The sequence below is a fragment of the Acomys russatus genome, chromosome X, assembly GCF_903995435.1.
Source record: "Acomys russatus chromosome X, mAcoRus1.1, whole genome shotgun sequence".
NCBI lineage: Eukaryota > Metazoa > Chordata > Mammalia > Rodentia > Muridae > Acomys > Acomys russatus.
Window position 1 is genome coordinate 57,908,658 of NC_067169.1, and position 16,001 is coordinate 57,924,658.

Below are 16,001 nucleotides of genomic sequence, written 5' to 3' on the forward strand. Positions count from 1 at the left end.
GTCATTTAAGTTACACTTGATCACGAAGACGAGCAAGCCTCTGTGACAGTTCATCCTAGAGGAAGCCAAATATACAACTTAGCAAAGGCTATAACAAACACACACCACTAACAATTTTAATCCCCTTACATTCTAAAGATAAGCTGAAGTCTTAAAATTTATATAAACACTAGGCATTTAGTTTTTTAGATATCTCAAATGAAACTGAAGAACACAGAGCAGCAGCTATGAAGGTTAGCAAAACAATAAAAAATGAAATGTGCATGCAAATAAAAACGCCTACCATTACAGAGCTAACGGCTGTTCACATTTTGTTCATTTATAATGATGTGTCATAGTAGAAAAATATTCTTTATAAAAGGTGAATATGCTTTCTTGTATATGAATATATACATGTTTTATATACAATATACATTTCCTAAATTATTAATTTAAATATAAATCAGGCAGAAAGTCAAAATAAAATTCAATCTCTACCTGTTCTGTAGAAGCAACACTTGCACCAACAGAGCCTGTCTGACCCTGGGGGAGCTCCATATTGAGATCAAGCCTAAGATAAATTTAAAAACAATCCAAATAAATAAATGTTAATATAGACATTTCATAATAATGAAATAGGTACTGGAAACATGAGCACTGTATCCTTTTATCACTTTAAGTAAAAATAAAACCATGCTTAAATGTAAATAGAACCTGAATATTTCAAAATGATTTGGGGTATGTGATTAATGATTTTTAAGTATTTTCCTTGAATTCAAATAGTGATCCATATAGATGGTATAATATTGGAATAGAGAAGTTAATTAAAGACTGAGAAATGATCTGGTGCACCAAACAAAAGACTAAAATAAGGATCATCTGTTGTACTATATTTCCTGGATATGTAGCTAGCACAACTGAGAGAAATACTGCTACTGGTTTTTAGTGGGTAGAGGCCAGGATGCTGCCAAACATCTTACAGCGTGTAAGACCTGTAAGATTATTTAATCTAAGATGTTAACACTGCTAAAGTTGATAAATTGTGTTCTAGCCTTATGAAAAGTTGCCTACTGATCTTTATTTAACAGTGATCATAGGTAAGGCTTTAATATTTGCTAACACTCATTTTTTAATGATCTCTATCGCTATCTTTTTAAGTCCAAATACTCTCATTCAGTTTTTAGGAAAATCAGAAACAAGTCTTTATTCTTGTATTACTAAGATTGACTGTTATATATTATGATCAAATCACCCTTTGTAGTTACCTTCCTGTGCTGGCCTATGGGCCTGTCACAATACTGATGGAGGCAAATGCTTCCCAAGTTAGCCTCCAAGCCTTGTTCTCAGACACTGCAAATCTTACATAACACTTATTAACATTTAACATTTAATTTACTAATTATACATTACTGTTTTTAAAAGTTGATTAATGTCCCTCACTGCTCATTATAATCAGGAGTTACTTTAGACATTTGAGTAATGTTTATCAACTCTATTTTCTTAATATCTCTGAATTTTTCTCTTTCTTTTAAAAATAAGCAGAATATGTAAACTTTACTCCACTTTATTAATCTAGGGTTGAAAGAAAAGTCTAAGGTATTACCATGATTTAATTCTAAACATTTCATTGTTTACTACTATGCTATTGATCTAAATAATACTATAGAGAATACTGATAAAACATGATGTGTATAACACAGATATCATGGTCATGTTATTCTCCTAAATACAAAAGATTTGAAGAATCTGCATAAGACATCCCAATAACCATATGAAAAAGGATACTAATTACTTAAAAATAAATGACCAGCTGGTATGTTTCTGTTTGTTTTTTTCCTTTGCACATTTTATATGTATTATTCAGTTTGCAGGATTCATGTTGGACTTATACATCAATAGTCTGATCATTGAAATTTTTTCCACACTCTTTAGAAAATATGTATACATTGATATAAGGAAGCTATGCATAGTGGACATTAAGCAAATGCTTGAACATCCTTACCCCTTGACCGTCTCTAGCCATCTGTTAACATTGTACTCTGAATGAATCTATGTCCAGAGATTTTGAAGAAAATTCTATTACGGTTTGAAAAGTCATACATTTGTGAACATGGATAGAAAGGGTAACTGTAAAAAGCCTGTGAAGCACAAACTCTATAAAGAGTCAAAACCCCAAGCTGGACTAATGGTTTTAGAGACAAATTTTTAATAGTGTTTATGGTTCAGTCCAGGTCCTCACATGCAATAGGCAGAAAACTCTGACAACATCCTAAACGTCATACTGCTAACATTTAGGACCTCTAAATATCAAAGCAAGACTATTTAAAAGGACATGAAGTCAGCATCTTACCCAGCTTCATCTGCCATTTCCTGAAGCAGCATATCCACTTGGTTCTAAAATAAGAAAATAGGAATTTGTATTTTTGTAGGATTAGCTTTTGGGGTAGTTTTGGGTTTGATTTGACTTGGGAAATTGATCTACAATGTTTAAAATAGGGGCTAGAGAGATGGTTTAGCAGTTCAGTTCCTAGTGATCATGTTCAGATGCTGACAACTGCCTTTATTTCCAAAACCTGGGGGATATAATGCCTCTGTCCTCCACAGGCACATGTTGTCACTAATACAAAGTCCCCACACCCACATTATTAAAAGTAAACTAATAAATCTTTTGGTAAATAAAAAAAAAAAACCAACAAAAACCAACCAACCAACAAAACAAACAAAAAACAACTCCCCCAACACACACACACACACACACACACACACACAAAGCCAAACAAAAAACCCTCCCTTGCCCTGAAAAACTTTTAAAACAAACTTTAAGAATATTGTTGCCACACGAGGGCGCTGCATCATTTCAGAGAGAACTTTCTGAATGTTAAGCTTTTTTTTTTACATATACATTTATATTATTTTACATATACACAATAAACTACATACAGCAAGAAGAACCACAAAACAATCAGGAATTATATAAATGTTACATTCATAGTACTTTGGTTATTTGTATTTGGCAACCTTGAAGAGAAAAATCTTTCCTATCTTGGTGACTCTAAAATTCTGAACATAAATCAATATCATATCTCATCTTCATAACTACAGTATATACTTATAGCACAGAACTGTATGAGGGATCTGACGAACTGCAAAACATAAACATTCAAAGAAGCAACTGTACCTGTAATTTATAGACTTTTCACCTTGCTATCATTTCTATAATTCTAGAAGCTAACTCAACTATACAGTACCTACATTGTGCTAGGCATTACTTGTAATCAAGAGGCAATTTAAATTATATGAGATGTATGTATGTTCTATGCACATACTAGAACTATGAAGAGAAACTGAGCATCACTGGGTTTTGATGTCTACTAGGGCTCTTGGAACAGATCTCATGGATTTCTCATCATTTTGTTGTTGATTTCTTGAGAGAGGCATTCACTATGTAAAGTAGGTAGTCCTGAAACTTGAGATTCACTGGTTTCATGATTCTAGGCTTACAGATGTACACCATCATACCCAGTTCTATATTGAAGCATTTATTACAGTATAGAAGTTCTCAGGAAATAATACAGTCTGCTTAATAAAAAAAAAAACCACTTCTCATTTTTAAACAGCCACTAAAAGTGTTTTGAACATACAGGAAGGAGATCTAAAATGTGGTCATAGTGCTACCAGTACTAAGCTGTGTGGTTTAAAGGAACCAAATATCTTACTGTTGGGACATTACTTTCTCTTGTTCTTTAACCATTTCAAAAATGTTTTCAAAATATAGAAAAGATTCAGAAAATAATAAAAACATAAACAGATTTTGTTTATATCCATATCTAAAGCAGCACTGTGCCCTGAAATTATCTATAGCTTGCTTTCCTTAATCTTCTAAGGTTTAATTTTATTGTTATCTGAGATTTAGATCATTCAATGTAACTCTTTCATGGACACTTGTAATATATAAACATACTAAAGCTAACATATTTGTGTACATTTTCTTAATTTTATCACAGACAATTTGTATTTATATTTTAATGAATGAATTTACTCACATTTCTTGAACATATTCATTTCTATGATTCTGAAGTCTCTGTGCTCCAGCTAAATGGCTTTTCTCAGGGCCTATTGCAATAGGGTTGCTAGTTTTTGGAGTAGACATTTGTCTTAACTGTTCATATTTGTGATTTTTCACTGGGATCTAGGTACCTGGAGTTATGATATTTAAAGAGTATCTTGGTGTAGCTATCTGGACTCCTCTTCTTGCATGGGTGTTCTGTTATTTGGTTGCTACTGCCTACTCTAGGTTCTAGGCAAATGTGGTGGCTTTGGGGTCCCTGGTAGTAAGTGTGGTTTTGTGGGTCAGAGGGTAACCCAAAAGAATGAAGAAAAGCTAGAAGAAAAGGCTGAGAAGAGCAGCTGTGAAAAGCTAGTGGACCAGGGTCCCCATCAAGAGATATTGTTCTCAGGAAGCAAAGGTAGGGTGGAAAAGGGGCTTTGCAGGAAGCTAACATTCATTCCAGAGAGATCAGAATGGAGGACAAAGAGGATAATGACACTGTGTTTCAGCCCAGTGTGCTGAGTACAGAGTGTTCCTGCGGCTTGGCAGGTGACATAAAGAAATACACATGGACTACAAGGTAAGGCTGAAAGGGACAGCCAAAAAGAGCTAAGAGGATCCTGGGTCTACACCAATGGTAGAGTCCCTTGGGAATGGAAGTAGAGTGGGAGGCAGTAGGACTAAAAGTAATTCTGAAGAGAAAAGAATGGAGGGGCTAGGGAGACCCTGGGCTTACACCAAGAACCTCCCTTTAGGGAGTGGGAATGGAGTAAAGAGTAACTATGGAGAGAAGAAAACAAACAAAAAAAGGACACAGAAATAAACACCACTTTTGCCATCTGGTTTTCCAAAGGTGCCCCAAACCATAAATTAAAAGAAATATTTCAACAAATTTTCCTAAGAAAGCCGGGAAAACTGGATATCCACATTTAAAAGAATTAACCTGACTCTCATTTCTCATTCGGCATAAAATAAAATCAGAGTGCATCAAATTTTTTAATGTGAATCCTGAAACTGTAAAAATGTTAAGAAAAAATGTAAACTTAAGTTATAGGAATAGATGTGGGGTTTCTGAAATAGGAAACTGTAACAAGAACTAGATTAGGATTGCAAGAAAATTAAGATTCTACACAGCAAAGGAAGAAACGAAACAAAACAATATAACGAAAAGATGACCTGAAGAATGGGAGGGAATTTTGGCCAGCTGTGTTTCAGACAGATAATTAATATAAACCTTAAATCTTAAACAGTAAAAATATTCCAATCAATAAATGAACAAATAAACCGAGTATGTAGTTTTGAGAAACAGTAGAAATGGCTAAAATGTATAGAAAAGATGTTCATTATCCTAAGTTGAGAAATGCAAATCAAAACCACATGAGATTCTAGCACTAACTGTATGAGAATACTATCATTAAGAAAACAAACATGGGCAGGCCATCTTTACTTTCCTTCCTGTTCAGCATTGCAGTTTCCCCAGTCACATCCCCTGCCCTGTAACAGACCACTTGCAGAGAGTTGTCTTCCCCCTGTCTTCCTTCCCTAGAGACTCCACCTAACCTTGCAATGGACCTAGCTTTCTTCCTTCCAGTGGATCCTCTCAGACCCCTCTTCTAGCGGAATCAAGTACCTTATGTCAACTAGCTGATGCCTAGAAACATTCTCTTAACTGGGCCCCAGTATTCACACCAGCATGGAAAGCAGGTAGGTCACCTTCACTATCCTTCCTGTCCTCCATAGCAACTCCTCTGTCTCATTCCCAAACTCCATCATTGAAATCAGCAGTGGTCCCAGCTGAGACTGACCCTTTTCGCAACCCCTGTTTCTATGTTATCCTCTTTCTTTTCTGTCAGGCCCCAATTCTCAAAATACTTTCTACCCAGAATGCCTAGTGGCCACACATGACAGGTACTCAAGTGGGTAAACTGCACTATCCTTCCTGTCTTCCATTGTGATCTCTCCATTCTCACCTCAGCCTGGTAACAACTACCTGCTCAGAGGTGCTCTTCCCACCTCAACTTCATTCACTCCTGACTCTTAACATCTGGGTCTGATCCAGGGCACCCCTTGCCCTTTCATCTTTATCTCTCTAGATAATTCTTTACCTTATTGTAACCTACTTGTAGGGTAGCTCTTCCTACCATACCTCTAACTCCCTGTAGACCCCATCTCTAGGTGTGGACAGGATCCCCTTAGCTCTCTCCTGAAGTCTAGGCTTAGCCTTTTTTCCAAGCTTACATTTATTCCTCTCTGCCACAGAAGTACTTCCTTCCAGGAAACCCACAACCATCACATTTCTCTGAGATTCAGAGAGGGAAAGAGAACGCAAGGAATAGAACACCCATCCAACAAAGACCAGTTATCAACAACACCTAGAATCCCAGTCATCCCAATCCCAGACGCCTAAGCACACATCCCCACCAGAACCCAGCCACCAAACTACAGTGGACCCAGAGGATGGCAAGCACAAGAAAAAACTTCAAAATAGCTATCTTGAATATGTTTAAGGTCCTTAAAGAGGGTATGAATGAAACCCTTAATGAAGTCTGTGAAAACACAAACAAATGTTAATATGAAATGATGAATGTAGCTCAAGACAAGAACACTAAAGAAAACCCAAAATTGAAGTAAAAATGAAATTGAAAAATGTATAAAGCCAAACTAAAATCTCAGTAGAGAGAGTACTAAACAAAGAATCTCAGGCATTGAAGACAAAAGAGAAGAAATTGATACTTCAGTCAAATAAAATGTTAAATAAAATAAACAAGCAAACAAAAACAAAAGTGGGCATAAAGCATCCAGGAAATCTAAGACATTATGAAAAGAACAGATCTACAAATACTAAGGGTAGAGGAAGGAGAAGAAACCCAGATCAAAGGTACAGAAAATATCTTTAACAAAATCATAGAAAAAACTTTCTAACCTAAGGAAGGATATACTTATAAAGGTACAAGAAACACCAAAATAATAGACTAGAACAAAAAAGAAATACCCCAAAAGACACAATAATCAAAACATTGGAAGTAGAGAACAAAGAAAGAATATTAAAAGCTGCAAGAGAAAAAGAGCAAGTAACAACTGACTTCTCAGTGGAGTTGCTAAAAGCCAGAAGGGCCTGGACAGATATTCGAAAACTCTGAGAGCATGGATGCCAGCCCAGATTACTATACCCAGTAAAATATCAGTCAAAATCTACTAAAGCTAAATCAAGATTACATGATTAACCTAAATTAACACTAGTGAAATAGAAGCAGTAATTAAAATATCTCAATAAGAAAAGCCCTAGGGCAGTTGGACTCAGAGCAAATTCTAGCAGATGTTCAGAGAATTAACACCAATACGTCTCAAATTATAAGGCAAGAATATTACTAATTCTTTTTATGAGAACACAATTATCCTGACACCTAAAGCACATAAAAATCCAACAAAGAAAGAAAATTACAGACTAATTTCCCCTACGAACATAGATACAAAATTTCTCAAATACTTTCAAAACGAATACAAAAACACATCAAAGAGATTATCCACCATGATCAAGTGAGCTTCATCCCAGAGATGAGGGATGGCTCAACTAAACAGGCCAAAAGACAACAAACAAACAAACAAAAAGTCACATGATCAACTCATTAGATGAAGAAAAAGGGTTTGGCAAAATCTAGGCCCTCTTCATGATAAAAAGCCTGGAGACAGAGATACAAGGGATACAAGGGACACAGAACAACATAATAAATAGAAACAAGCCTACAGCCAACAACCTAAATGGGAAGAAATTCAAAAGCATTTCCAGTAAAATCAGGAAGAAGACAAAGATATTCACTTCATACATATTCAATATAGTACCTGAAGTCTTAGCTAGAGCAATAGTACAATTAAAGGAGAACAAGGAATACAAATAAGAAAGGAAAAGTGGAAGTAACTTTATTTGTAGATGGTATGATTGTATATGTAAGCGGCCCTAAAACTATACCAGGAAACTTCGGCAACTAGTAAACACTTCCAGCAAAGTAGCAAGATGCAACATCTATATACAATGGCAAATGGATTGAGAAAGAAATCAGTGAAACAACACCCTTCACAATCTCCTCAAAAAATACCTTGGTATAACTCTAACAAAGTAAGTGAAAGATTTGTATAACAAAAACTTCAAGTCTTGGAAGAAAGAAACTTCAAGATATTAGAAATTGGAAAGATCTCCCATGCTCATGGATTGATAGGATTAGTAAAAATGCCCATCTTATGAAAAGCAATTTATAGAATCAAAATTGCAACACAATTCTTCAAAGAAATTGAAAGGGCTAATTTCAGCACCATATAGAAATACAGAAAACCCAGGATAGCTAAAAAAATTTCTAAATTATAACAAAAAACACCTACTGGAAGTATCACCAATCTCAAATTGTACTGTAGAGCTATAGTAATAAAATAGTATGGTACTAGCATAAAAACAGACAGGTTGATCAATGAAATTGAATGGAAAACTCAGACATAAGTCCATACAGTTATGGGCCTCTGATATTTGATAAAGAAGCCAAATATACAGACTGGAAGAAAGACATCATCTTCAACAAACGGTGCTGATCAAACTGGACAGCTATGTGTAGAAGAATGTAAATAGATCTATATTTATAATGCAGCACAAAACTCAATTTCAAATGGATAAAGAACCTCCACATAAAGCCAGATACCCCAAATCTGATAATAGAGAAAGTGAGACAGTCTTGAATTCACTGGTACATAAATAGACTTTCTGAATAAGAGCCAACAATACAGGCACTAAGATCAAACATAAATGGGACTTCTTGAACCTGAGACACTTCTGCATGACAAAGGACACCATCATTCAGGCAAATCAGTAGCATAAAGAAAGGGAAAAGATGCTTACCAATCACATCTGACAGAGGACTAGTATCTAAAATATTTAGAGAATTCAAGCAACTAGAGATTATGAAAAAAAACGCAATTTAAAAAGAGGTATAGATCTAAACAGAGAGTTCTCAAAAGATGAAACACAAATGCCTGAAATAAATGTTCAGCATCCTTAGCAATCAGGGAAACGAAAATCAACACAACTCTGAGCCTTCATCGTACACCAGTCAGAATGACCAAAATCAATAAAACAACTGACAGCTTATGTTAATAAGTACATGGGGTAAGGGGAACACACATCTATGGATGATTAGAATGCAAACTTGTATAGACACTATGGAAGACAGTGTGGCAGTTCTTTGGGAAGCTGGAAATAGATTCGCCTTAATATTTAGGTTTATCACTCTGAGCATATACCCACAGGACAACACTTCAAACCTAATACACAGACACTTGCTTATCCTTGCTCATTGCTGGTCAATTCATAATAGCTTAAAGGAGTAAACAGGAGCAACTATGAGAAAAATATGAACAAAAATGTCATAATGAAATTAATTTTACACAATAAATATAGGTCCTCTGCATCTGTGTTATAATCTTGTAGCTTACTTAGTGTTCTTGTGGGACACTCAACAGTGGGAGTTGGGGGCTGTCTCTGACTCTCTTGGCTGTGCTTGGGATCCTTTTCCTCTTAGTGGGTTGCTTCATCCAGCCATGATATAAGGGTTGGTGCCTAGTCTTACCATAACTTGCTATGCCATGTTTGGTTGATATCACTGGGAGGCCTGCACTTTTCTGAAGGGAAACAGAGGAAGAGTAGATCTGAGGGAAAGTAGAGGTGAGGGGGAGATTGGGAGGACTGGAGGGAGGGGGAAATGTGGTCAGGATGTAATGTACAAGAGAAGATTAAATTATTAAAAATTAAATTAAGTTTAAAAGTTCCTAATGTAGATGAACTATATGGTTCAGCAATCCCATATTAAGCATATACCCAAAGTGTGTGGAAACCACTGTTATCAACTTGACACCTCAACTCTCTCTAGATAAAACACTACTCAGATAAATGGCCTTCAAAGAATAATGTTTATCAATTCTGTATGCTATACATGCATTCTACCAACTGAACTACATCCTCAGAACCTCAGAGTAGTATCTTAATCCAGTCCTCAAAGTTAATTCGGAGCAGAGCAGGATTGTAAATTCAAATATCTTTATTTAATCCAAATCATCTTTCCAATTTACTTGTATATCTGAAATCTAACTAAACATAGCATCATCTTGAAGTGATATAATGTACCTGTTCATAAGGAAAATGTAGAGAAAAGGAGCCTTGCATATACTATTGGTGAAATATAAATTAGTGTGGCAAGAACAGTATAATGGCTCCTTAAAATCATAAAATACTATTAGACTGAGTGGTATATTCCAAGGAAATTAAAATGATATGCTAAAGAGACAGGTACTCTCATATTCATTGAAATAACATTCAAGAGCTATGAAATAGAAAAGCCTTAGGTATATATCAGCCAAGGAATATAGAAAAATAGCATGTACTGCATACAAAATACTATCTTCTCTACTCAAAGAACAAAAATCCATCATTTGTGACAACAGGTTAGAACACAAAGTGCTAAATGAAATAATTTGGCAGAGAAAGACATGCCATATATAATATTATAAATGCAGGTTGAGGTTATAGTTATGGATGTCAGAAGCTGAATTAGACTGAGTTATAGGAATGGTTGATAAGTTAGTAATACATAACAGTTAAGGCTGGAGCAAGAATTTCTGGTATGCTAATGTGCAAAGGAATAACTATAGTAACAATAATGTAATGTGTATTTCTAAGTACTAAAGGATTTTACATTTTTTTTAAGCCTTTTATAAATACCAAATGTTTGAGTAGGTATATTTAAGCATTAGAGAATATATGTATCAAAACATGATACCCAAATATTATGTGCCTATTAAATTTAATTTTAATAAAATAAGAGCATTAGCAAACATGTGTAAACAGGCTCTAGATTCTACATGTGGGTCCAACAAAATCCCCAGAATTCCAAACCATGTTAGGTGCTAGGTAACATTATCCTCTAAAACATTCCCAAGGAGCTGAGGGCAGAGCAATAGCAAGCTGCCTATTTGTATCTGGGATATACTACACTTGTATAAGGTAAGGAGATGATTTATACTCATAAAGCCATTATATTTAAAGTGGGTAATTTCTGTTTTGAGAGAGGTTCCCACTATGTAACCCATGCTGGCCTGGAACTTACACCATTGCACAGGCTGCCGAGTACTATAATGACAAGCATGTGTCACTATAGCCATTCTATTCTAAGTAAAGATAATATCTTACCTGTGGTGTTGTTAGGGTTGTAGTGCTGCTCATTGTATCTTCCATTTGTTGGGTTTGAACATCCAATGTTTCAAACTGATGTTCAAATTTGTCCATTAAGGCCGAAATCTATAAATATATGACCATAAGAAAAATGTAACCTGAAAATATGCAATCTGAATATCAAGTAATAGAGATAATTGTTTATATTTTTACCTTTTCAAGGTTCATACTCCTCAATGTAGCATCCATAGATTTAACTACACCTGCCATGGATTTTGTCACCTATTTGGAATATAAAACTGATTTAACAACATGTAAATTTTCAATATATCACTTATATATCAACCTAGGAAACTTGTTTATTACTTCCTTAACAGTAAAATCATATTATGTATCTTGGTACTATTTTACATACTAGGTACTAGTTTATATTATTGACATTTCCTTAGTAATCAGCTAATAACAGCTGAAAAGTGCACTGACAAAATAATTTTCCTCACAAAGTCTAATTTTCCATGAAATCCTTTCTTAACACCCTGTAGTACCATGCAATGGATTCAGATTCATTACTTTTGTGAGTCTTCCTGCTCTCATTAAACTCAGTCAGGTGTTACTTTTATTGGCAGATGCTTAGTCTTACCTTGCCCATTGTTACTGCAGTTTGAACTCTGGCTGCCACAGCATCAACCCTAGCACTCATTCTCAAGAAATTGATTGCTTGGTTTTTCTGACGGATTGCATTTTCAGCATGTATTCTTGCAACTTCAGTATTGCCCTTCTGAATGGCCTGTTTTAAACAGAAGTAAAAGAGTGTGGGAGAACAATAGCACACTAAGACACCAGTGAAGACAAAGAGAACAAGTACAGATAATTTTTAAAATTAAATGATGTCAAATTAACTATAGTGTATGGGAGCTTTTATGTGGTCTTTTGATAGCTAATTATGATTAAAATAATGAAGGAATAACTTACAATCGTATTTTCCTTTAATCTCACAATTAGAAAATATACACGGATTAACAATTTCAGAAATTAGAGTATGCTGGATATGGCACATGCTTTTAATGCCAGCAATCGGAAGGCAGAGGCAAGCTGACTCTTCAGTTTGAAGCCTGCCTTGTCAATATAGCAAGTTCCAGGCCAGCCAGGGCTACATAGTGAGACCTTGACTAAAAAGTATAATACCAAGAAGTTAAAAGTTTAAAATTGCTCCTAATTATATCACCATGCTATTTTTACTGTTATTATTTTAGTATATACTATCTCAATATATAAACACATTTAATGTTATATAGTTTTTAACAAAAACAGGCACATAGAATACACTGTTTTGTACCCTGTTTTCTCTCATGTGAAAAAAATCACTATAAGTTAAAAACACAATGACATCATCATTTTAAGGGCTGTATCATACAGATGTCGCATGTACTAAAAGAACTACTGATCATACATGCTTTTACTGAACATATAAAAATGCTATAAGTAACAGAAATCCAGCCTTTTCCTTGTATAATACATCAGACCAGTGATAACTCTAAAAGAAAAAAATAGTCTAAAGAAAAATATTAAATAAATAGTTCAGATTTTGTTGTCCTCTAACATAACAAAGTAGAATAGGTAGTAGAGAAATGAAAGAAATTCAAGAATGTGATCCCAATTTCTCAAAAAAAAAAAAAAATAGGCATTTTATAGCTCTCCTAGTATATGCAGCTTTACATACTTTACAAATGTTTTCATAAGACAAGTACCTGGGTATTGAATTACTGAGTGCAGATGTATATTCACACTTAATTATACTCCCTTGATGTTTATGACAATTTTCACCTTCTCGAATAGTGCTCTCGCTTTATTCACAGGTAACATAATCAACATCGGATGTTACAATTATAGTCCATCACGATCTAAGAAGTATAATGTAGTACATTTGCATGAGATAGAACCCATACCTGACACTGCACGTGTATCCAGCCAAGAACCAGAGACTAGAGAGGCCAGTGATCTAGGGAAAAGTAAACACTACTCTTCTATTAAAGCAGTGTTTCTCAACATTCCTAATGCTGTGACACATTAATACAGTTTCTCATGAACTCACTGAGACTGTGGCAGCAAATACAATGCTTGCATGGGTCTCCACCAGATGGGGTCCTAGAGCTGACAGAAGTGGACACATGCCCCCATCCCCAACCAGAAGCTGGCTCCAATCAATAACCACTTGCGAACACAAAACAAACTCAGGGGCATCTTTAGAGGTTCTCTGTCTCATAATGTTGGGTCAAGGCATTTTATATATATTTTAATACTTTACAGGTCCTTTCCATATATATCATGGCTTCTGGTTTTCTGTTTTTATGGTATACCTGTATGTGTGTGAACATATGTGTTTCTTGTGCTTCTTTTGGGGGGGCTCTTTTTGTTTCGTGCTTGTTTTCTATTCCAACTTGTCTGTTTTTATTTTATTTTATTAGTGTTCCTTAGATGCCTGTTTGTTTTCTAATAAGACAGAAAGGGATCTGGATAGAAGGACAGGAGGGGAGGAACTGAGAGTGGAATCCACAATCAGGATATATATTGTATTAAAAAACTATTTTCAATAAAGGAAAAAATTAGTACCTCATTGAGTTTGTTTGGCTAAAAGGGAGGTTGGATATGCTGGTGAGTATATGGGGGAAAGGAAGTCTTATGTACTGTTGATGGGACTCTAGAGTACTCTAGCCTTTTAGAAAGCAAAATGGAAGTTCCTGGAAAGTTAAAAAGAACTAGCATATAATCTGGTTTTACTCCTCCTGAGTATACACTCAAAGCCAGCATACAACACTGTTTACTATGGCACCATTTATAATAGCTAAGTGATGGAATCACTTTAGACACCTATGCACAGATATATGGATAAAGAAAATGTGTGGTATTTTACACATATACAGTTCAGTCATATAGGATACAATTATGACATCTGTACAAAAGTAAACATAGTGTGCATCATCATAATAAGTTTAATAAGCCAGACTCAGAAAGTCAAACAACTCATGTTTTCTTTGAAAAGTAGAATCTAGATTTGTTTACAAAGACATGGAATTAGAAGGGGGAATTTTGGTAGAGGGACCAGTAGGAGGAAGGAGAAAGAAAACTGTGGGTAATAGAAAGTGAAGATAACTGAAGTATATTATATACTTGCATGGGAAAAAATTTTCATTTCTTTCTTTTAGAGATATGAAGAGAGAGAGGGGGGCAGGGAGAACATGTTAGTTAGGTAGGTGGGGAGGATCTGGAAGGAGTTGGGGAAGAGGAAAAATATTATCAAAATACATTACAGAAAAAACCATGTAATAAAAGGAAAAATCATAATTAAACCTATTAGCTTTACATTACATAATGTAGTTTTATAGTTTTTTGAATATTATGTATGTATGACATATTTTTGGACTTTTTCTTATTAAATGGCTATGTATTTATTACATGTAATATAACTTTTCCTATATTGATGACTAGTATTTTACAGTATATATAATTATAGCTTTTAAATAGATGTCTATTTATTTTACTGTGCTCTAAATGCAATTGTAGCTCAAGGTAATTTCTTATTTTTAATTTTTAATTTCTGGTATCTAAATATCTATAAAACTTGTTGCTCGTTTGAATGAAATATCTAGGTTGTTAAATTATTGATCTATAGTCCTACTCCTTTAGACTATTTTTTTATTTTGATATAGGTTCTCCTTAAGTTACCCAGGGTGGCCTTTAAATCTTATTCCTTTTGCCTGATCCTCCTGAATAGCTGAATAGCTGGGATTGCAGGCATGTACTGCAGGCTTGCCTCTCACTCGCGTATATACCTATTATCTTCCAACAATAATTGCTTCCCTGATTAAAGCATTTTCTTGTTTAATATATTCAAGGTATTTTGTCCAATGCCTAATTAATTTTGTTCATTTTAGCTAATTAAAAACTCCTACAAAAGAAACATCTGGATATAAATACAGCATTAAAGTGAAAAATAATACCTAATACTTAAAAGACTCTCTCAACTTAATCACTTTCTCTGAGAGCCTAGCATAAGCAAATGCAAAGCAGCATTTTAGGCACTGGAGATTTAGTAGCAAATTCAAAGAAATCCCTGGGTTCTTATGGAATGTAAATAGAGTCCAAATAGAGAGTCTGATAATAAGACAATTCAAATAAAAAATGGTAAAGGTGGCAGGTGTGCCCAAATTGTGACACATGCTTTTAATCCCTGCACTTGGGAGGCAGAGGCAGGGCAATCTCTGAGTTCCAGGCCTGCGGAGGCTACATAGTGAGACCCTGTCTCAAAAAAAAGGAGGTAGAGAATAGTAGGGAGATGTGACAATATAAAAACAAAAGGCTATAAATTTGAAAGAGAGTAAGGATGTATATGAGGTGATGTGAAGGGAAGGGAAGAATAATGTAATTATAATCTCACAAATTAAAATATTTAAAATAAAGAAAAGTTGTAACTGTGGTTCTTGAATTTTTAGACCCTGATAAGGCCTTTTAATGTAGTAAGATGTGAGTGAACATATGAAATATAAAAAGGATTCAATCTTAGCTACAAAAAGAAAGCCAGCTCTATGGGTATTTAGCACAGCAGGCAGAAAAATGCCAGTGGAAAGACCCTGAGTAAATTGGGGGGGGGGGAGTGGTCAACAAACTGAACAAAGTCTACAAAAGGGGAAACCAGAAATAAAATCTAGTAATAAATCTGACATGGTTTTGGAGACATTTTAAAAGTCTAAGTTTTTACTTGGAGATAAG

General features: G+C 34.8%; 1 protein-coding gene across 1 annotated transcript in view; it reads right to left on the reverse strand.

Annotated features, from left to right (window-relative positions):
* Positions 1 to 411: 411 nt before the first annotated feature.
* LOC127184634 (charged multivesicular body protein 1b-2-like) overlaps positions 412 to 16,001 on the reverse strand; it is a 37,348-nt gene continuing 21,758 nt past the window's right edge. The window contains exons 3-7 of the mRNA XM_051140972.1: positions 11,875 to 12,021; positions 11,448 to 11,516; positions 11,253 to 11,360; positions 2,330 to 2,373; positions 412 to 550 (exon numbers count right to left, since the gene is read on the reverse strand). Of these exons, the coding sequence (XP_050996929.1) occupies positions 427 to 550; positions 2,330 to 2,373; positions 11,253 to 11,360; positions 11,448 to 11,516; positions 11,875 to 12,021 (492 nt within the window). The 3' untranslated portion in view covers positions 412 to 426. The remainder of the gene's footprint in view (positions 551 to 2,329; positions 2,374 to 11,252; positions 11,361 to 11,447; positions 11,517 to 11,874; positions 12,022 to 16,001) is intronic.